Source organism: Aotus nancymaae, unplaced genomic scaffold (genome assembly GCF_030222135.1).
Source record: "Aotus nancymaae isolate 86718 unplaced genomic scaffold, 86718_ANA_hifiasm-v0.15.2.pri h1tg000028l, whole genome shotgun sequence".
NCBI classification, from domain to species: domain Eukaryota; kingdom Metazoa; phylum Chordata; class Mammalia; order Primates; family Aotidae; genus Aotus; species Aotus nancymaae.
Genome location: NW_026988441.1, coordinates 17165568 through 17187998, shown reverse-complemented (window position 1 = coordinate 17187998; position 22431 = coordinate 17165568). Strand labels below are relative to the sequence as shown.

Sequence of the window (22431 nt, the reverse complement as noted above, 5' to 3'; positions counted from 1 at the left end):
TCTGCTCTGCCTCAAATCATCCCAGCCTGGACCAGGCCAGGTAACAGCCTTGAAAACCTCATCCTTCTAATGCACAGGCCCAGTAGCTCCATCCCCAAAATATTTCCAGAATCTCAATCTCCCCACCACTACCCTGGGCCCTCATCGTGGCCCATCCTTCCATCTTCTGCCACTTGGACTATGGCAACAGCCTCTTACCTGCTGTCCTGTCCCCTCCCAACATGCAGCCACAGAGACCCATGAACACCTGTCGCTTTGGAGCCTTCCTTCCCTCAGAGGGATCTGCCTGTAGCGCTGCACTCCAGGTAGAAGTCAAGGCTCTCAGCCACGACCCACAGGCCCTATGTGAACCTGCCCCATCATCTCTGCACTCACCTCCTCTCACCCTTTTTTATTATCTTTTAATTTCATGGTTTTCATTGCAAATCACCCTCTTTTGTTCACTCCACCCCAGCCACACTGGCCTCCCTACACCAGGACCTTTGCAGTGGCTCTTACTGTGTGTGGTGTTTTAGTTTTTTTTGAGATGGAGTTTAATTCTGTTACCCATGCTGGAGTGCAATGGCGCAATCTCAGCTCACCACACAACCTTTGCCTCCCAAGTTCAAATAATTCTCCTGCCTCAGCCTCGTAAGTAGCTGGGATTATAGGGTATGCGCCACCACGCCTGGCTAATTTTTGTATTTTTTGTAGAGACAGGATTTCACCATGTTACCAGACTGGTTTCAAACTGCTGACCTCAGGTGATCTGCCCGCCTCAGCCTTCCAGTGTTGGGATTACAGGTGTGAGCCACCGCACCAGTCCTGCACTGGCTCTTTGTGATGCCTGGAATGCTCTTCCCCCAGATCTCTGCATGGGTCCCTCTCTGCCCCATTTTAGGATCTTACCTGTTGGTGTCTTTTCACCTTCTCTGCTCTAGAACTGCACCCCTTCCTCCCTTCCCTAATATGGTTTGCTCCATAGCAACACTGCCTCCCAGACCTGACACACCCAACAGGAGGCTGCCTCTCCAGGGGCTGTTCATCCTCTAGAACCCAGGCCTGCAGTCCTCCAGCACAGCCCCTTCTCATCACCCAGGTCTCTGCTAAAACCTGGCTTTAGAAAGCTGTACCCTGGGCCCAAACCAAATTTTTTTTCAGTCTTTATAGCACTCATCGCATCTGCAATGTTCTTTTTTATTTGTTTACTAGATTGTCTACTCAAGTAGAATGAGCACCATGAGGGCAGGGATTTTCTCAGCTGTGTTCACCATGGTACCCTCAACTCAATATCAGGCTTGGCCAAAGCCATGGGGCTCCTTAGAACCAGGTACAATTCTCCCAAACACTTGTTCTGCTCTGAGGTTGTTGTACTGATTTGCAAAGATCTGAGCTGGGGGTGGCAGAAGCCGAGTACCCAGGGATTGGGGCTGAGAGACTGGAGCCCAGGTCACCCTGAAGGTTCAAGAGGTCCCTAAGAATGGGGTGGTGGAACCCAGGCCCTTGAGGGAGGCACTGCCACTCCCCAGGCATGGGCGGTGGCGCTGGGCCAAGCCCATGCGTAATGTCTCTCCTCCTCCATCTTCTATCTTCTGTCCCTTGACATTGTCTTGATCCTTATGCACTGGGGGTCTGAGTGTCCAGGAGCTCCGGCTTGGCATCCACTGTGGCAGGTGCAGGGCCCTGGGCAAGGACCACGGCTATGTCAGGCCCTCCACAGATGATGGTGAAGGTTTGGAATTCCTCAGGTCCAAGGACCCTCGTCTAAGGCAAAGTGGTAGAGATGGGGAACATTATGGAGCAAGTTGGGGGAGAGACAGATATGGTGAAGAATAGGGAGGCAAAGGTGGGGGGGGCATGTCAGGAAACAGAGAGAGATGTGGGCAGAGATATGAGGAGACAGGAAAGCAGGTGTGAGGGCCAGAGAGACATTCATGGGAGAGGAAAGAAGGATGGGGAAATGGGAAGAGAAATGCAGGGGGACAGACACGTGGGGAAGAGAGATGTGGGGGCAGACAGATGTGGAGACAGGGTCAGAGATATGGGGGAGAGAGAAAATATGCAGATGAAGAGAGACATAGGGAGGTGAGGAAACAGGTGGGGGACAGAGATGATGGGAAGAAAGACAATGAATGTTGGGGAGGAAGGAGATTGAGAGGTAGGGATAGATGAGTAGGAGACAGAGATTGAATGAGGGGAGGGGAGGCGGAGAGAGGCAGTCAGCCCAGGGGCTCTGGCAGGCTCCACAAAGAGCCCCAGGCCCGAGTCTGAGCTCTGTCCCTGCCCCACTGTCCCTGCCCCACTGTCCCTCTGTGTTCCAGGCCACAGTCTCAAACTTTGAGCCCCCAGAGGCAGCCACAGTGTAGCTCCAGCCGACTGCTATAACCTGGGAACACAAACCCAGTGCTGCTAGATCTGCAGAGCCTTCCGGAAAGACCACACTTTTTTTTTCTTTTGAGCCAGGGTCTCACAGTGTCACCCAGGCTGGAGTGCAGTAGCACAATCACAGCTCATTGCAACCTTGACCTTCTGGGCTCAAGCAATCCTCCCACTTCAGCCTCTCGGATAGCTGGAACTATAGGTGTAACACCTGGCTAACTTTTTGTATTTCTTGTAGAGATGGGGTTTTACCACCATGTTGCCCAGTCTGGTCTCAAAATCCTGGGCTCAACTGATCTATCTGCCTCTGCCTCCTGTATTTTACTGAGACATGGTCTCAACATGTCCAGGCTGGTCTTGAACTCTTAGGCTCAATCTGCCCACCTTGGCCTCCCAAAATGTTAGGATTACACACATGACCCACTGCATTTTGAAAATTAACCTTGTAGCTCCAGCTCAAAGGATCATAGTGAGTTTTCAACTCACTTTGTTATAACTCTTTGTCTGGCAGACAGTAAGAGCTCCTCAAATATTAAGTATTTAGCATTAATAAATGGACCAATCATTACTCAGCTCCAACCAATAGTTGCTTGGCATTGCCAGATTTTGTTTTTCAAGAAATTTGTTTTAATTTTCTGTAGAGACAGTGTCTCCCTATGTTGCCCAGGCTGGTCTGGAACTCCTGGCCTCCAGCAGTCCTCCTGCCTTGGCTTCCCAAAGTGTTGGGATTAGAGGTGTGAGCCACTGAGCCCGGCAAAGTCAGAAATTTGGAAACACAGGTGAATGTTCTGATTTTTGAATAGGGGATCCTAGACAAAATGAAAACACACTGCAGGCCAGGCCAACACCCATGGATGGGGCTTCCAGGCTGGGGTGCCACTCACCAGGCGCTGCAGACCCCGGCGTGCCCGTGCCAGCAGGCTCTCCCCATGCAGCTGCTGTGCCAGCCGTTCCAGGGCCTGAAGCTGTGCCTGGTGCCGCTCTTGGCATCGCTGCAGCCTCTGCACCCGGCGCTGCAGTGCTCCCAGCACTGCACCCAGCCCAGTCCAGGCCTGTTGGGCAGGGACTTCAGGCCGTGACTCCTCAGGAGTGGATGCAGGGGCCAGGGGTGTCAGGAGCATGGTGGCCGCAGTCTCAGGGCTCACCAATGTGGGATCCAGCATCACTAGGTGCACTGGGCCAGAGACTGGGATGGCAGGGCCCTGGGGCAGGGGTATATTCTCCTGCGGGGGAGGCGGCAGCAAGACTGGCTTCTGGGTGCATCGGGTCCTCCGCTGACTCTGGAAGACAAGGCATGGGGTGAAGGGGTGCCATGGCCAGACTTCGACTCAGGAGGAAAGGGCTGAAGGGTCAGTCTCCAAGGAGGACTTGCCCAGGTAAGGCCTCACCTCAGGCAGGAACTGTCGTCGGTGGGGAGGGCCGAAGGTCAGACTCAAGGAGGGACTTCCCTTAGGAGGAGAGGTCTGGGGGTCGGATTCCAGCAGTAAGACCTCCTGGCGCTTACCTTGGCAGGTGGTGCCCGGGAGAAGATTGAAGGCACTGCATCAGGCCGCAGGTAGCGCACACCCCAGCGCCACTGGAAGCAGGAGGGTGTGAAGTGCTCACTGCACAAGTGCTGATGGCAGCTGGGCACCCAGTGCTCACGGCCCATGTGCTGCAGCCAGGCCTGCAGCCGGGGACCATCCTTCAGTGGGAACCTGCATGGGTGGCGGGGGGCTGGGTCAGTGCTATGAGGTTCAGACCCATCCCTCCTGGAGGATACCCATCTTGGAGGTCTCTGGGCTCCAAGCCTGTGCCTCCCTAGGGCTAGGAAGTAGACCTGTCTTGTGCCCAGGCTTTCTCTATCTCATACTCACAACCACAACCCTTTCTTCAGCTCCATCTTTTAGTCGTATTATTATCATTTTTTGAGATGGAGTCACTCTGCCACCCAGCCTGGAGTGCAGTGGCGCAATCTTGGCTCACTGCAAACTCTGCCTCCCAGGTTCAAGCGATTCTCCCATCTCAACCTCCTAAGTAGCTGGGATTTTAGGCGCATACCACCACACCTGGCTAATTTTTGTATTTTTAGTCAAAATGGGGTTTCACCACATTGGCCAGGCTGGTCTCGAACTCCTGACCTCAGGTGATTCACCCACCTCAGCCTCCCAAAGTGCTGGGTGGCATGAGCCACCATGCCTGGCCTTTATTATTATTATTAATTTAAAAGCTCCACCTTTTAAACATCCAGCATCAGCTTACCTCTGCCCCATCCACTGCCCCTTTCCAGCCTCCTTCCTGGTGTCCCTGCCCACTGCCCCGCCCCTCCACTCCCAATTTGTTCTTCTACATCAACTTGTTGGAGCAGTTTATAAAATCAGACATTTACAATGTGGGAGATTGTGCAGCTAAACAAAACATTTCTTCTACAACCATATAATATGGGGGTGTGCAGTTTCTAGATTAAGAGAGATTTAAGAAACATCAGCAAAAAGGCAGAATGTGGACCTTGCCTACAACAAACAATTCAGTAAAAAGACATTTAAGACAATTGGGGAAAACTGATCATGCACTGGGTATTAGACGATTGTAAGAAACTGGCTGGGTATGGCTGTTCATGCCTGTAATCCCAGCACTTTGGGCGGATGACAAGATGGGAGTATTGCTTGAGCCCAGGAGTTCAAGACTGGGCAACATAGGGAGACCTTGACTCTACCAAAAAAAAAAAAATTAGCCAGGTATGGTAGCACGTGCCTGTGGTTCCAGCTACTCAGGAGGCTGAGGTGGGAGGGTCACCTGAACCTGGGAGGCAGAGGCTGCAGTGAGCTGAAATCACGCCACTACACTCCAGCCTGGGTGAAAGAGCCAGACCCTGTCTCAAAAAAAAAAAAAAATTCATTTTCCTAGATGTGATAACCATATTGGATTTATGCTTCTGAAACAGCCTTCTGTTAGAAAATGCGTCTGAAATAATTAAAAGATCTGATGTTTGGGATTTACTTTAAAATATTGCAGGACAAGCCAGGCGCAGTGGCTCATGCCTGTAATCCCAGCACTTTGGGAGGTAGAGGCGGGTGGATCACGAGGTCAAGAGATCGAGACCATCCTGGTTAACATGGTGAAACCCCATCTCTACTAAAAATACAAAAAATTAGCTGGCCGTGGTGGCGCACGCCTGTAGTCCCAGCTACTCAAGATGCTGAGGCAGGAGAATTGCTTGAACCCAGGAGGCGGAGGTTGCAGTGAGCCAAGACTGCGCCATTGCACTCCAGCCTGGGCAACAAGAGCGAAACTCCGTCTCAAAAAAATATGTATATATTGCAGGACAAAAACTCAGAGGTGTGGGCAGGGCAGTGAAGAAGATTGGCAAAGTTCTGGTAACTAATGAAACAGTGATAGATCCTGAGGGCTCTACTTTTTGTGTATGCTTGAAAACACCCACTAACAAGTCTATAAACAACTCAACAACAACAATAAAACACAAATAACCTGATTCAAAAAAATGGGCAAAGGATTTGAACAGACATTTCTCCAAAGAATACGTACAAATGGCCAGTAAGCACATGAAAATATACTTGACATCTCTAATCTTTAGGGAAATGCAATATCAGAACCCTGATGAAACATCATTTCACAAACGCCAGAACAGCCAATATTTAACAACAACAACAAAAAAGAGGCTGGGCGTGGTGGCTCATGTCTGTAATCCCAGCACTTTGGGAGGCTGAGGCGGGAGGATCTCCTGAAGGCAGTATGTTCAAGGCCATCCTGGGCAATATAGCAAGACCTTGTCTCTACAAAAAAATATTTTTTTAATTAGCTGGGTGTGGCAATGTGCATCTACAGTCCTATCTCCTTAGGAGGCAATGTGGGAGGCTTGCTTAAGCTCAGAAGTTTGAATGCTGCAGTGAGCTATGATCACACTACTGCATTCCGGCCTGGGCGATGGAGGCGGGGAAGAAGAAAGGGGAGGGAGGAAGAGGGGGAGGAAGAGGAGGAGGAGGAGGAGGAGAAAAGTGTGTGTGAGGACGTGGAGAAACTGCTGGAACTCTGGTACACTGGTGGGAATATAAAATGGTGCTGCCACTGTGGAAAACAATAGAGCAGCTCCTTAAACATTGAAAAATAGAATTACCATACGATCCAGCAATTCCACTTCTGCTTATATACCCAAAAGAACCAAAAACAGGGTCTCAGAGAGATATTTGCACACCTGCATTCATAGCAGCATAAATCAGGCCTGGTGTGGTGGCTCAGGCCTGTAATCCCAACATTTCGGGAGGCTGTGGCAGGTGGATCCCTTGAGCCCAGGTGTTCAAGACCAGCCTGGGCAACAGGTGAAATCCTGTCTCTACAAAAAATACAAAAATTAGCCAGATGTGGTGGCGTGCACCTAGAGGCCCAGCTACTGAGGAGAGACTGAGGTGGGAGGATCGCTTGAGCCCAGGAGGTTAAGGCCACAGTGAGCCACGATCACGTTACTGCACTCCAGCCTGGGCAACAGACTGACACGCTGTCTCAAAAACAAACAGATAGACAGAAACATAGCAGCATAAATCACAGCAGCCAAAATGTAGAAGTATCCATCAACAGATAAATGGATAGGAAACACATTGCATATACATACAATGGAATTTTATTTAGTCTTTTTTTTTTTTTGGAGACGAAGTCTCACTTTGTCACCCAGGCTAGAATGCCATAGTGAAATCTCAGCTCACTGCAACCTCTGCCTCCTGGGTTCAAACAATTCTCCTGCCTCAGCCTCCTGAGTAGCTGGGATTACAGGTGCCCACCATCAAGCCTGGCTAATTTTTGTATTTTTAATAGAGACAGGGTTTCACCATGTTGACCAGGTTGGTCTCAAACTCTGACCTCAGGTGGTCTACCCGCCTCAGCCTCCCAAAGTGCTGGGATTACAGGCATCAACCACCGCACCTGGCTGGAATTTTATTTAGTCTTTTTTTTTTTTGAGACAGAGTTTCGCTCTTGTTACCCAGGCTGGAGTGCAATGGCGGGATCTCGGCTCACTGCAACCTCCGCCTCCTGGGTTCAGGCAATTCTCCTGCCTCAGCCTCCTGAGTAGCTGGGATTACAGGCATGCGCCACCGTGCCCAGCTAATTTTTTGTATTTTTTTAGTAGAGACAGGGTTTCACCACGTTGACCAGGATGGTCTCAATCTCTTGACCTCGTGATCCACCCGCCTCAGCCTCCCAAAGTGCTGGGATTACAGGAGTGAGCCACCGCACCCGGCGATTTATTTAGTCTTAATCTCACATGAAACAACACAGATGAACTCTGAGGGCTATTAGGGTAAGTGAAATAAGGCAGTCACTAAGAGACAAATACTGATGATTTCACTTATATGAGACAGAACAGTCAAATTCCTAGAGACAGATAGTGGAATGGTGGTTGCCAAGAGCTTGGGTGAGCGGGAAAGAGAGAATTGTCCAATGGGGATAGAATGTTTTAGGAGAGACAAAAGTTCTGGAGATTGGTTATACAACAGTGTGAGTATACTTAACGTTATTGAATTGTACACTTAAAAATGATAAAAAATGGTAGATTTTATGTATATTTTGCCACAATTAAAATAATTTTGTTTAAATAGGCTAGGCACAGTGGCTCATGCCTATAATCTCAGCACTTTGGGAGGCCGAGGTAGGCGGCTCATTTGAGGTCAGACCTCAAGTGATTGTGAATTCAAGTTCAAGACCAGCCTCGCCAACATGTTGAAATCCCATCTCTACTAAAACTACAAAAATTAGCCAGGACTGGTGGTGTGTGCCTGTAATCCCAGCTACTCAGGGGGCTGAGGCAGGAGAATCACTTGTACCTGGGAGGTGGAGGTTGCAGTGAGCTTAGATTGTGCCACTGCACTCCAGCCTGGGCGATACAGCAAGACTCTGTCTCAGAAAAAAAAAAAAAAAATTGTCCCAACTTGATGGTAGAAAAAAAAACAAAAAACAAACAAAAACTGTTTTAAGTTTTAAAAAATAAAAGCTTTCTCAGTGGTTGTGGGTGGGGATTATCTGATAAGGGACCCTCTAAAGGCGCCCCACTTCTCCCGTTTCCTGGTGCCACCTGTTCCTAGCATCTGCTCTTGCCCTCTTAGAGAGCAATACTTGGTATTTAGACCTGGGCTTAAGGCTACCCACAATAAAGACCTCCTTTTCCAGCCTTATTTGCAGCCAGGGGCAGCCACGTGATCAAGCGTTGGCCAGTTTGTCCTTAGCAGCTGCCAGAAGCTGTGAGACTGTAAATGCTTATTTCAAGCTGCTAAATTTTGGGATAGTTTGTTACATAGGATTAGATAACTAAGACACATCTCATGCACATCCCATCTTCACAATGTTTTCCATATCTGTAATATTATTTCATATTTTTCTTAAAACTAACCAGTTTTAAGTATTAAACAAAGATACCTAAAAGAGAAACTTTACACCACAATTGAAAATGGAAAACCAGTATCAATTCCATAAACAAAAGCTAACTATAAAAACATCAGATGCAGCTGGGTGGGGTGGCTCACGCCTGTAATCCCAGCACTTTGGGAAGCCAAGGCAGGAGGATCACAAGGTCAAGAGATGGAGACCATCCAGGCCAACATGGTGAAACCCGTCTCTACTAAAAAATACAAAAAATTAGCTGGGGGTGGTGGCACGTGCCTGTAGTTCCAGCTACTCAGGAGGCTGAGGCAGGAGAATTGCTCAAACCCGGGAGGTGGAGGTTGCAGTGAGCCAAAATTGCACCACTGCATGCCAGCCTGGTACCTGGTGGCAGAGTGAGACTCTGTCTCAAAAAAAAAAAAAAATCAGATACCATTACCTACTGAGGACTATGAGCCTGAGGCCTGTTCTCTCTCTCTTTTTTTTTTTTGAGACAGGGTCTTGCTCTGTTGCCCAGGCCGAAGTGCAGTGGCATGATCACGGCTTACTGTAGCCCTGAACTGCTGGGGCCAAGTGATCCTCCCACCTCAGCCTCCCAAGTAGCTGGGACCACAGGCATGTGCCACTACACCTGGCTAATTTAAAATTCTTTTTGTAGACACGAAGATCTCACTATGTTGTCTAGACCGTTCTTCAACTCCTGGGCTGAAGTGATCCTCCCACCTTGGCCTCCCAAAGTGCAGCGATTACAGGCATTAGCCACTGCATCCCACCCCTGCTCTTTCTTTGTTGAAAACAAAGACTGGTGAGTCTTAGAGAATTAGGGACAAAATTCCTACAGGAGATAAGGTAAATAAACACAGGCACATTCACACAAAAGAATATGATGTAGCTGTAAAACAGAATGTAATGCTGGGCGTGGTGGCTCACGCCTGTAATCCCAGTACTTTGGGAGGCTGAGGCAGGCGGATCGCTTGAGGTTGGGAGTTCGAGACCAGCCTGGCCAACATGGTGAAACCCCATCTCAACTAAAAATACAAAAATTAGCCGGATGTAGTGGCCAGCACTTGTAATCTCAGCTACTCAAGAGGCTGAGGCAGTAGAATCACTTGAACCTGGGAGGTGGAGGCCGCAGTGAGCCAAGATCGCGCCATCGCACTCCAGTCTGGGCGACAAGAATGCAACTCTGTCTCAAAAAAAAAAACAGAATGTAGAGGCACTCTGTGAACTGACATACTTTTGTCAAGCACATATTATTTGAAAAAAAGCAAGGTTCTAAATAGACTATCTTAGCTTTTAGTCACTGTGGTAGACCCCCAAAAGCTATCCATGTCCTAATCCCTGGAAACTGTGTCTCTTACCTTATTTATTTATTCATTTATTTATTTTGAGACAGGGTCTTGCTCTGTCACCCAGGTTGGAGTGCAGTAGCGTGATCTCGGCTCCCTGTGGCCTCAAACTCCCCAGGCTCAGGCAATCCGCCCACCTCAGCCTCCCAAGGTGCTGGGATTACAGGCATGAGCCACTGCACCCGGCCTAAATATTACCTTATATGACAAAAGATGTGACAAAGTTAAGGATAGAGAGATTATCCTGGATCATCTGGATTGGCCCTAAATGCCACTACAAGTATCCTTATAACAAGGAGTAGAAGATATTACTACAGACAAGAAGAGAGGGAAATGCAACCATGAAGCAGAGACTGGAGAGATGATGTGGCCACAAGCCAAGGGCTGCCTGCAGCCACCAGGAACCAGAACAGGCAAAGAAGAGATTCTTCCCCAGAACCTCCAGAGGAGTATAGCCCTGCCGACACCTTGGTTTTGGCCCAGGAAAACCGATTTGGACTTCTGGCTTCTAGAACTGTTAGGAAATAATTTGTCTTGTTTTAAGCCACCAAGTTAGTTAGAGCAGCATGGGAAACTAATGGTGTAATAAAGGGAGAAATCAGAACGTCTATTCACATTTGCTGGTATTTGTATAAAGAAACCATGGTGACGTGGTTCAGCTCTGTGTCCCCACCCAGATCTCATCTTGAACTGTAATCCCCATGTGTCAAGGGAGGGACCTGATGAGTGTGACTGGATCATGGGGGCTCTTTCCCCCATGCTGTTTCTATGATAGTGAGTGAGTTCTCGAGACCTGATGGTTTAAAAGTGGCAGTTCCCCTCTTGCGCTCTCTCTCTCCTGCCGCCATGTAAAATGTTTGCTTCCCCTTCACCTTCCACCGTGATTGTAAGTTTTCTGAGGCCTCCCCAGCCATTCAGAATGGTGAATCCATTAAACCTCTTTCCTTTATAAATTACCCAGTCTCAGGTAGTTCTTTACAGCAGGGTGAGAACAAACTAATACACAAAGGAAGGACACACAAGAAACTAAAGAGGCTACCAGTGGGGAGGACGCGAATGGGATGAATGGAGATGGGGAGCACCAAGACTTCTCAGACAAAGGCAGATGGAGGCGGTGGGGGTGGGCAGCTGGTGAAAGCGCACAGAAGGGCTGACGCAGAGAAGAGCCGTGGCACTCAGAGAGCAGAACCTCGGGGCACACAGCCAGGGAATCTGGCTGCTGCAGTCAGCCTCCCTCTAAGATCCCAATGTTCTCAGCAGCCCCATCCCTTCTGGACACAAACATGAGATCTATTGCAACAGCATTCCTCCATTTTCATCACCACCATCTCACAGGCAGAGTCTTCCACTGGACTACTCATATCTATTCTTCTGCACTTTCCTTACTAAGAACTCCAACTTTCTTTGAGGCCATACTGTGTTCTGCTAAAAGACTATTTCCCAGGATTCTCTGCAGCTGGGTGGGGCCATGTGACTACCTTCTGGTCGATAAATGCATTAATGTTGTGTGGGACCTCTGGGATGGTGCCTTAAATGGAAGGGATGATCAACAGGATTCAGCAGCTCAAAGGGCAAAGGAAGAAAGTCAATATCCTAAGAAGCGTTTCCTTTTTTTTTTTTTTTTGACATGGAGTTTCGCTCATTACCCAGGCTGGAGTGCAATGGCCTGATGTCGGCTCACTGCAACCTCCTCCTCCTGGGTTCAGGCAATTCTCCTGCCTCAGCCTCCTGAGTAGCTGGGATTACAGGCACGTGCCACCATGCCCAGCTAATTTTTTGTATTTTTAGTAGAGACAGGGCTTCACCATGTTGACTAGGATGGTCTCGATCTCTTGATCTCGTGATCCACCCGCCTCGGCCTCCCAAAGTGCTGGGATTACAGGCGTGAGCCACCGCGCCCGGCCCAAGAAGCGTCTCCTTAATTGGTCTTATTCTCTCTTGTTCCTCTGGATAGCAGCATTTATAATGGGCAATACTGCTTTCTAAAAAACTACCTTAAGCAGACAGTAAGTGTTCCCCTTGTATGTAGTCAAATGCTCCACCACTGAGCTATACCCCCATGTTCCCCTTTGCAGAAACTATTTTAGTCTTGGTGGTCATCTTGTCCAGAACATGGAGTGACAAATACTGCCAGAAGTCCTTTTTTTCTTTCTTACTAACATAAGTCAAAATTTCTTCAGGCTGATTAAGTGCCCAGCTAAAAGACCACAACTCCCAGCCTCTTTTGCAGTTGGGGTGACCAATGATGAAAAAGTGCCACTGAAGCTGGGCATAGTGGCTCACACCTGTAATCCCAGCACTTTGAGAGACTAAGGTGGGCAGATCACGAGGTTAAAAGATTGAGACCATCCTGGCCAACATGGTGAAACCCATCTCTACTGACAATACAAAAATTAGGCCGGGCGTAGTGGCTCACACCTGTAATCCAAGCACTTTGGAGGCCAAGGTGGGCGATCACCTCAGGGCAGGAATTCAAGACCTGCCTGACCAACATGGTGAAACCCAGTCTTAAAAAAAAAAAAAAGAAAAGAAAAAAAAATACAAAAAAAATTAGCTGGGTATGGTGGCACACGCCTGTAGCCTCAGCTATTTAGGAGGCTGAGGCAGGAGAATCGCTTGAACACGGGAGGCGGAGGTTGCAGTGAGCCGAGATCACACTACTGCACTCCAGCCTGGGTGACAGAGTGAGATTCCATCTCAAAAAAAACAAAAAAGAAAGAAAAGTGCCATTGAATGGAGTTTCTGGGAAGGCCTTATAGAGGCTGATTCAGTTTAGACCTGAACACTTTTTGCTCTTCCTCCCTTCCCTTTTCCTCCTATAAGGAATAGCAGCAATGGTGGCTGGGGCACTGGCAGCCACCTTGGATGGAAGCCACAGGCTAAGGATGACAGAACAGAAAGAGGCCAGGAATGGTGGCTCACACCTGTAATCCCAGCACTCTGAAGGCCAAGTCAGGAGAATTATGTGAGACCAGGAGTTTGAGACCAGCCTAGCCAACATGGCGAAACCCTGCCTCTACTAACAATACAAAAATTAGGTGGGTGTGGTGGCATGTGCCTGTAATTCCAGCTACTTGTGTGGCTGAGGCACACAAGTTGCAGTGAGCTGAGACTGTGCCACTGCATTCCAGCTCAGGCGACAGAAGGCAACTGTCAAGCAAGCAAGCAAGCAAGAGATAGAACTCTCATTTCTGATGACTACAGAGCTACTATCCCAGTGCTGGTTTGCCAACCTCTGTACTTGTTCTATAAAGGGGAAAATAAACCCTGTGATAGACTGTATCACTGTTCAGAATGTCTGCTGCCTCTCTCCACACAAGGATTATACATCCTCACTCCACTGACTTGAGGCTTGCTATATAATTGCTCCAGCCAACAGAATGCCAGTGAAAGTAACAAGGGCCACTTTTCAAAAAAAAAAAAAAAGAGATGATGGCAGCCTGGACTACATGATGACAGTGGATGTGATGAGAAGTAGTCGGGGAATGTGTTTTTTTTTCCTTATTTTGAGACAAGGTCTCACAATAACAAGGCCCAGGCTGGAGTGCTGCAGCCCAATCAAAGCTCACTGCAGCTTAGGCCTCCTGGGTTCCAGTGATTCTCCCGCCTCAGCTTCCTGTGTAGCTGGAACTACAGGTGCACACCACCACGTCCAGCTAATTTTTTATATTTTGTAGAGATGGGGTTTTTGTCATGTTGCCCAAGGCTGGTCTTGAATTCCTGGGATGGAGCAATCCTCTCACCTCAACTTCCTAAAGTGCTGGGATTATAGGAGTGAGATACCACACCCAGCCTATCTTTCCTTGTTTCTTAATGATTTATTTAGGATTTTCTTATTTGCTTTTCTGTCTTATCAAGGTGTTGGAGACTTTGTTGTGGCTGTTGCAGGACAGAGACATGTTTTGAAGGTGAAGCCAAAGGGCGGGTTAATGGACTAGTGGTGGATGAAAAGGATCATGCGTAACTCCCAGGTCATGTATTCAGTTCCTCAGTGTTTGACCCCTCACCTATCCATGAGCTCTGTGACGGCAAAGACAAGATATGTCAGGGTTCTTTGCATTCAGCAGGGGCTTACTTACATTACCACCTGAGTTCCGCCTCCTGTCAGAGCAGCAGCAGCATTAGATTCTCACAGGAGTGTGAACCCTATTCTGAACTGGGCATGTGAGTGAAGTAGGTTGCCTGCTTCTTATGAGAATCTAATGCCTGATGATCTGAAGAGTTTCATCCCAAAACCATTCCCCCAACCCCACTCCATCTGTAGAAAAAGTGTCTTCCACAAAACCAGCTGCTGGTGCCATAAGGGTTGGGGACCGCTGCCATAGGCCCTATGGGCCTTTGTTTGAAGAGGGAGTCTCAACAAACAGTTATTTTTTAGGTGAAATGTAAATGAAGCAGTGTTCAGATTGGCTCAAAGCAAATCAGAACTTTGCATAAAGGGATCAATATCAGGTCTGGATGGTGAAGTGGGCCCAGTGATCTGTCTTCTCAGAAGCAATAAAGTTTAGATCGATGTAGAATATTGTTTCCTTATCTGAAGCTCCAAACCTGGATTGTAAATAGGAACTGCTTTTCTGTGTCAAAGTGACTTAGCTCCTCCAGGCAAAAGTGAGCTGTTTCATTCTTACTTGATGTAATTTCAAACAGCAAAGTGTGTGATCATCTCTGACTTTAGACAACCGTTTCCTACTAAGAAAGCAGTAGTCATTCAAAGGATGGAAGTTTTGTCACTTTACATCTGCAGTATGTCCAAGAAAAATATTTTTTCTTGGCTGGGTCCAGTGGCTCACGCCTGTAATCCAAGGACTTTGGGAGGCCGAAGCAGGAGGATCACTGGAGCCTAGGATTTTGAGACCAGACTGGGCAACATAGGGCAATCTTCTCTCTCTCTTTTAAAAAACATTTTTTTTTTGAGACGGAGTCTTGCTTTTGTCACCCACACTGGAGTGCAGTGGCATGATCTCGGCTCACTGCAACCTCTGCCTCCTGGGTTCAAGTGATTCTCCTGCCTCTTGAGTATCTGGAATTACAGGCGTAAGCCACCAGGCCCAGCTAATTTTTATATTTTTAGTAGAGACGGGGTTTCACCATGTTGGCCAGGCTGGTCTCAAACTCCTGACCTCAGGTGATCAACCCACCTCGGCCTCCTAAAGTGCTGGAATTACAGGCGTAAGCTACCGCGCCCGGCCAAAAAAATTTTTTTTTCAAAATTATCCAGGCCCGGTGGCGCGTACCTTGGTCCCAGCTGCTTGGTAGGATGAGGTGGGAGGATCACTTTAGCCCGGGAGGTCGAGGCTGCAGTGAGCTGTGATCGTGCCACTGCATTCCAGCCTGGGCGACAGAGCGATCCTGTCTCAAAAAAAGAAAAAGAAAAAAAAGGAAAGAAATTTTTTTCCTAGTAATTCTTCCGCGAGTTGGCGTATATCAGCTGAGAAACAAGAGGACATATCTTTTACAGTCCAAGCTAATTCTGACTTTCCCAAGTATGATGAAAAAGAAGAGGTAAGGATGACTATATTTTTTAGCAAGCAACAAGAAGAATAAAGTACACTATTAAGATAGGACAAACTGGAAGGTTTTGGGAGAGACAAGATCGCAAGCTCAGTTTCGGATGTTGTGAGTTTCAGATGGCTCAAATGCGTGGGGAGGGCGAGTGAACATCTCTTCGTCTCGCTCCCTTCGCTACCTGTAGTTAATTGTCTACTCCTGTTGTTTCCCACGCCTGCACCTTTGCACGTGCAGTGTCCACTACCGGGTATGCCGTCTCCTCACGGTTGAACCCCACTTCCTTACACCCTCGAGCGAGACCCAAAGCCCCGCACAACAGCGCTAAAGCTCGGGCCCCGCCCCTCCTAAGGCCCCGCCTCCCCCAAGCCCCGCCCCGCACTGCGCTCACTTGTAGAAGCTCACAGGGCGGTTGTCCGCGCCCAGGCGGCCCGCAGTGTTGGAGCAGTTCGGCGCTCTGCAGTACTTGGGCATGGCTGCCCAGCCCCGCTGAGTTTTGGCAGGTCAGCGGCTGCACTTTGGTTTTCACCGAGCGCCGCCGAACCCTGCCTCGCCTGCGCGCTCGCCTCCTGCCTCACGTGACGTCCCTGGAGTCTCGTCACGTACCGGGGAGAGCTGAGAGCGCCTGTCTACTGGGTGCCCCCTCCACAGTCCCACAGCCACGCCCTCGTCACGTGGCGAATGAGCCAAAGCGAGTACTGTGCGCCTGCGCAAAGCCGGCCCTTCGCCAACCCGACTTTCATCACGTGTTGGTGGAGAGGCGGCGTCACGGCGTTTCTGAGCCTGCGCCAACCAAATCAACTTGCCCCGCCCTTTGCTCACATCCGGGCGACCGTCAGAGCGCACATAGTTCCTCTGGGTGGCGGCAAAAATCGAGGTGAGGCGGCTGTGGCCTTAGCCTCGTAAAAGTTAAAACCTGTATGTTCCAGCGAATAATGAAAACGCAGTCTGGATGAAAGACCCCACGACGCTTGATCAGGCCCATCCTGTATACTAGCTGTGGCCCCGCCCCGCCAGGCACTCGCTCCGCTTCTTTGTCCCCATTGGTCCTAAGCGCCGCCCGGTAGCCCTGAGATTGGCCAGACCGGGCCCGTCGCGTCCAATAGGCGGCGGCGCCGGCTTTCCCGCGGTTGTTTGCTGTTCCAGTGAGTCGTGGAGGCGGCGGCGGTGGTTAGGGGATGTAACGGTCGCTCGGCTTCGGCGCGACGATGGCGGCCGTAGGGTCCGGAGGCTATGCGCGGAACGATGCGGGGGAGAAACTGCCCTCTGTCATGGCGGGAGTTCCGGCGCGGAGGGGCCAGTCCTCCCCGCCCCCCGCTCCACCGCTCTGCCTCCGGCGGCGGACTCGATTCTCGACGGCCCCCGAGGAGACGGTGCAGAACCGGGTGAGGAGCTGCTCGCCATGCCTACCCCAGTTTCAGGTTTCCTGGGTCTCTCCTAGTTTCGCCCTGAGAACTGTGGCCCCAACCATGAGCCCCCCGGTCAGTCCGCTCAGGTTGCTCCCTGCGGCGCCTCTTCCCCTAAGCCCCGCCTCGTCTCCTAAGCCCCGTCCCTTTAGCCATGGTCCCTCCCACTTTTCCTCTCCTCGGTGTATTGCCGGCTCCACCCTCTTGTGTTGGAGCAATTCCTGGGTTCCTCCCTGGTTCCCACCCCTAGGAATGCATTTTGCTTTTGCAAATCACAGCCTAGTCCCGCTGTACTTTAACCCCCGTTTGATCGCCTTTAGACGTCACGATCATAGCTCTCTCCAGCCTCACTGCTCTGGCCCCCGCTGGGTCATTAAGGTCGCTTCCTGGGTTCAGTCCAGAGTATTACCCGCCCCAACTCTTCCTCTCGTCTACCCCGCCTTTTCTCACCTTCTGCGGACTCTATCCCTTTTCCTCACCAAGGTGGGATTCTTAATCCATATTACCACTCAAAAGTATGAAAAAGACGTGAGAAGTTACTTGTAAAATCTCTGCAGTGCTGCGTAGGGAGGAGGGCGTACAGAACAGTTTCCTAAATCCTGAAATAGAAACGGAGAAGGAAATGATTTCACAGTAGGTAGAAGGAATTCCATTAGCACAGCAGCACTTTTTTAAAAAAATTGTTTTCCAGCTCTCTAGGCACAAAATCTGTTTTTATAAAATGGAGATGATAAGAACCATACTACTGGCCGGGCGCGGTGGCTCATGCCTGTAATCCCAGCACTTTGGGAGGCCAAGGTGGGCTGTTCACCTGAGATCAGGAGTTCAAGACCAGCTTGGCCAACGTGGTAAAACCTCGTCTCTACAAAAAGTACAAAAATTAGCCAGGTGTGCTAGCGCACACCTGTAATTCCAGCCACTCAGGAGGCTGGGGCGGGAGAAATCATTTGAATCCAGGAGGTGGAGGTTGCAGTGAGCCAGGTCATGCCACTGCACTCCAGCGTGGGCCACAGAGTAAGACTCTGTCTCAAAAAAAAAAAAAAAAGAACGCACCATACCATCACGTTGGAGGGAAAGAAATTTTAACTGTGATCTCTTTTTGGCACAGAGTCCAGATAAAGGGTGGATACCTGGTAGCTGCTGGTGAAGCTTGCTCCTGCCCCATGGCTTTCTCCTGCACTGTGATTATACCGCCTACTCCTGGCTACAGGGTGTACAGGCTGTACCTCCCATGTCCTCCCTGTCACCAAGGTTCAATCACACTGGCCTGCTTTCAGTTTTCCTGAGGCTCCAGGTTCTCTTCTGCCTCCTAGCCTTTGTGACTGGTGAGTCCTCAGCCTGGGCTTTTTGCTGTAATCTACCTGGCTGGCTCCTTCCCATCCCTCAGATCTCAGCCTGAAAGCCGCTATCTTGAAAGGCTTTCTTGAACCCCATTCTTTTTTTTTTTTTTTTTTTGCATTTTAGGTTTTGGGGTACATGTGAAGAACATGCAAGATTGTTGCATAGGTACACACGTGGCAGCGTGATTTGCTGCCTTCCTCCCCTTCACCTATATCTGGCATTTCTCCCCATGCTATCTCTCCCCAACTCCCCACCCCCCGCTGTCCCTCCCCTGTTTCCCCCCAACAGACCACAGTGTGTGATGCTCGCCTCCCTGTGTCCATGTGTTCTCATTGTTGAACCCCATTCTTTTTTTTTTTTTTTTTTTTTTTTTTTTTTTTTTTTTGAGACGGAGTTTCGCTCTTGTTACCCAGGCTGGAGTGCAATGGCGCGATCTCGGCTCACCGCAACTTCCGCCTCCTGGGTTCAGGCAATTCTCCTGCCTCAGCCTCCTGAGTAGCTGGGATTACAGGCACGCACCACCGTGCCCAGCTAATTTTTTGTATTAGTAGAGACGGGGTTTCACCATGTTGACCAGGATGGTCTCGATCTCTTGACCTCGTGATCCACCCGCCTCGGCCTCCCAAAGTGCTGGGATTACAGGCTTGAGCCACCGCGCCCGGCCGTGAACCCCATTCTTAAGGAGACACCCACCTTCATCTCTCACCCAGCACCCTATACTTCATAGCTTTTATCTTGTACGTTCCTGGAAGTGTCGTATGAGCTCTTAAACTACGTATAACAATAACAATGGCAAATTCAGAGAGGTGGCATAGCAAGGTGGCTAAGAGCATAGACTGCTGATGGTATGGCTGGACACAGGCAGCCTGAGCTTAAACTTTAGTCCTATTCTTCTTCCCGTCAGGTTATAAACTTTTCTTTTTCTTTTCTTTTCTTTTCTTTTTTTTTTTTTTTTTTTTTGAGACAGGATCTTACTTTGTCATGCAGTCTGTAGTGCAGTGGGGTGATCTCAGCTTAGTGCAGTCTCAGCCTTCCTGGGCTCAAGTGATCCTCCCACCTCAAGCCTCCCGAGTAGCTGGAACTACAGGCGCATGGCACCATACCTGACTAATTTTTTTGTGTTTTTTTTTGGTAGAGACAGGGTCTCGCCATGTTGGCCAGGCTGGTCTTGAACTCCTGAGCTCGAGTGATCTGCCTGCCTCGACCTCCCAAAGTGCTAGGATTACAGGCGTGAGAGCCACTGTGCCCTGCCGAGTTATGCAATTATCTGTGCCTCAGTTTTCTTATCTGTAAAATGAGAACAATGATGTAGAAATCTCTCATAGGGTATTTGTGAGGATTAAATGAGGTCACATCCTAGGCACTTAGAACAACACTGGCACATGGCAAGTACTCTATTAACATTAACTAATACTGATATTATTACAGTGTATTGGGGTAATATTTATTTTTCTTGTTTTTCAGCACAGAGTTGATTGGTTTTGCAAAGATCTAGTCTAAAAGTAACCATTCATACTAATGCTCAGTAATGCTGATCAACAGATAAAATAACATGAGTGCCATTGCTCGGTTGTTTATATTGGAATCCTGGCACTGCCCTTTCCTGGATGGGTAACCCCTCTTGGCCTCTGTTTCATCATCTATTTTGTTTAATTTGTTTTTTTTTTTTTTTTTTGAGATAGAGTCTCACTCTGTTGCCCAGGCTGGAGTGCAGTGATGCGATCTTGGCTCACTGCAACCTCCATCTCCTGGGTTCAAGCAATTCTCCTGCCTCAGCCTCCTGAGTAGCTAGGATTACAGGCATGCACCACCACACCTGGCTAATTTTTTGCATTTTTAGTAGAGATAGGATTTCACCATGTTGGTCAGGCTGGTCTTGAACTCCTGACTGAGCCACCACACCCAATCTTCTTTAAATTTTTTTTTTTATATATACAGAGTCTTGCTCTGTTGCCTAGGATGGAGTGCATTGGCGTGATCTTGGCTCACTGCAACCTTCGCCTCCTGGGTTCAAGCGATTCTCCTGCCTTAGCCTCCCGAGTAGCTGGGATTACAGACACCCACCACCATGCTTGGCTAACTTGTATTTTTAGTAGAGACAGGGTTTCACCATGTTGGCCAGTCTGGTCTTGATCTCTTGACCTCGTGATCCACCCTCTTTGGCCTCCCAAAATGCTGGGATTACAGGCATGAGCCACCACGCCTGGCCTGCTTTGTTTAAATTTTAAATATTACTGTTCATGTTTTTTTACTTGCTGAAACCTCTCAAATTTCTGGACTGTGAATTTGATGTGGGAAAACTGTCTACCTTTGGTCACTACTGTGTCTCTCCTGTACAGCCCAAAGTGCTAGCCTTAGAGCCAGACTGCCTGAGTTTGCATATCAACATGGCCACTCACAGATGTAAGATCTGGGGCCTCAGAATCCTCAGCTGTAAAACAGGGGTGATAATAGTGCCTTCTTCTTGGCCTGTTGTGGGGATTCAAGTCTTTTATACATATAAAAGTACTAAGAGGCTGGGCACAGTGGCTCCCACCTGTAATCCCAGCACTTTGGGAGGCCGAGGTGGGCGGATCACTTGAGGTCAGGAGTTCGAGACCAGCCTGGCCAACGTGGTGAAACCCTGTCTTTACTAAAAATACAAAAATTAGCCGGGGATGGTGGCATGAACCTGTAATCCTAGCTACTCAGGAGTCTGAGACAGGAGAATCACTTAAACCTGGAAGGCAGAGGTTGCAGTGAGCCAAGATCTCACCAGTGCACTCCAGCCTGGGTAACAAAGCAAGACTCTATCTCAAAAAACAAACAAAAGTATTTAGAAACTTATTCACAGGTCACCTTCTCACTGCAGCATTCTCCCACTTCCTTTGCACTCCTAACCTCCTTATCTGCTTTATTCTTCTCTCTTGCACCTGTCATTACTTGGCATGTATTTCACATATTTGTTCTGCTCCCTTTCTATGTCCACATCCCCATCAGCAGCAGAATGTGGCTGTAAAATGAGAATAATGATGTAGAAATCTCTTGTAGGGTATCCCACAATGGCAGGAATTTGTCTCTCCTCCTCACCACTCTGTGCTCTTCACCTAGCATTGTATTGTCAATGGAATGTTGAGAGAACAAGTGTTAGCTGCTGGTGGATGGCATGGCCACAGAAGCTCAGTGAGTGGGTGTCAAATGCAGCAGGACCAAAATGGGTAGCCAAGACGGCTGCACCATGTGGTGCCATCTGTGGTGGGTGCCTCTGACTTGGGCCTTTTCTTTGCAGGTGTCACTGGAAAAGGTGCTTGGCATCACAGCCCAGAACAGCAGTGGCCTAACCTGTGACCCTGGCACAGGCCATGTGGCCTACCTGGCAGGGTAAGCAGATGAGGGCCTTCGCGTGTAATCGTTGCTAGGGAATTTGGAGCTCAGAGCCTGAAGCCATTGGTGAATCTCTCTGAGCCTCATCTTTTTCCCCTGTAGAATGTGGATAATGGGGCCTGCCTCTGAGGACTGTAGAGAGGATTCCATAGCCCACTCTCTGTCTAGAACAGTGCCTGGCATGTAGTGAGTGCAATGAAAGCCTTTATTATGACTACAGGGGGGAGGTGACAGCGATTCTGGGAAAGACAGGTGGTTAAAGTCCACACTGTGGTGTCAGGTAACCTGGATTTGTGTCACAGCTCTGTTGTGTATGCTGCTCTCTGAGCCTCTTCCTCTGCCTCTGTAAAACAGCTAATGACCCCTCTGCTTGCATAGTTGAGAGGACTGAAGGAGATGCTACAGCTGTTCATTCCATAAATACTCATGTAGCCTGGCACTGTGCTAAGGATGTCCCCTCTCTGGGTTTATTTCCTTATCTATAAATGGGCCTAAAAAGTCCTGACCTGACCTGATCTGGCAGTTGTGAGGATTTAAAACGATTACATCTCTCTCTCTCTTTTTTTTTTTTTGAGACAGGGTCTGGCTGTATTGCCCAGGCTAGAGTACAGTGGTATGAATAACAGCTTACTACAGCCTCAATCTCCTGTGCTCAAGCTATCCTGCCATCTCTGCCTCCCAAGTAGCTGGGACTACACCCAAATGCCACCACAGCCTGCTAATTTTTTTTAGTAGAGAAGAGA

The 22431-nt window shown here is 49.0% G+C and overlaps 2 protein-coding genes across 9 annotated transcripts in view; one reads left to right on the top strand and one right to left on the bottom strand.

Annotated features, from left to right (window-relative positions):
• Nucleotides 1-1155: 1155 nt before the first annotated feature.
• Nucleotides 1156-17580, bottom strand: THAP8 (THAP domain containing 8). 4 transcript variants are annotated; one of them, XM_064381447.1, is made up of 5 exons: nt 16185-16214; nt 15308-15422; nt 3863-4055; nt 3243-3638; nt 1156-1743 (listed from the first exon to the last, which is right to left on the bottom strand). In XM_064381447.1, exons 3-5 carry the CDS (start codon nt 4007-4009, stop codon nt 1597-1599), a joined length of 690 nt encoding a protein of 229 aa, XP_064237517.1. In that variant the 5' UTR covers nt 4010-4055; nt 15308-15422; nt 16185-16214; the 3' UTR covers nt 1156-1596. The 4 variants fall into 4 exon arrangements, with proteins under 4 accessions (XP_064237517.1, XP_064237518.1, XP_012292917.3 ...); XM_064381448.1 differs by lacking the exons at nt 15308-15422; nt 16185-16214 and adding an exon at nt 17435-17580; XM_012437494.3 differs by lacking the exon at nt 15308-15422 and having other exon boundaries at nt 15970-16589.
• The window catches only part of WDR62 (WD repeat domain 62), a 52513-nt gene continuing 46796 nt past the window's right edge, over nt 16715-22431 (top strand). For 3 of the 5 annotated variants that reach the window (XM_064381444.1, XM_064381446.1, XM_064381445.1), the window contains exons 1-2: nt 16787-16963; nt 21594-21685. In XM_064381444.1, coding sequence (XP_064237514.1) covers nt 16787-16963; nt 21594-21685 — 269 coding nt within the window. Of the gene's footprint in view, nt 16964-21593; nt 21686-22431 lie in introns of all 5 variants that reach the window. The other 2 variants (XM_021676542.2, XM_021676541.2) reach the window with 1 other exon arrangement.

Bases quoted from the DNA above. Each gene is read 5' to 3' on its own strand.
- THAP8 (XM_012437494.3), bottom strand. From the start codon at position 16,052: ATGCCCAAGTACTGCAGAGCGCCGAACTGCTCCAACACTGCGGGCCGC. The intron at 3,639-3,862 runs GTAAGCGCCAGG...CTTGTCTTCCAG, and splicing joins CCCGGGCACCACCTGCCAAG to AGTCAGCGGAGGACCCGATG. The intron at 1,744-3,242 runs GTGAGTGGCACC...ACTTTGCCTTAG, and splicing joins GCCGGGGTCTGCAGCGCCTG to ACGAGGGTCCTTGGACCTGA.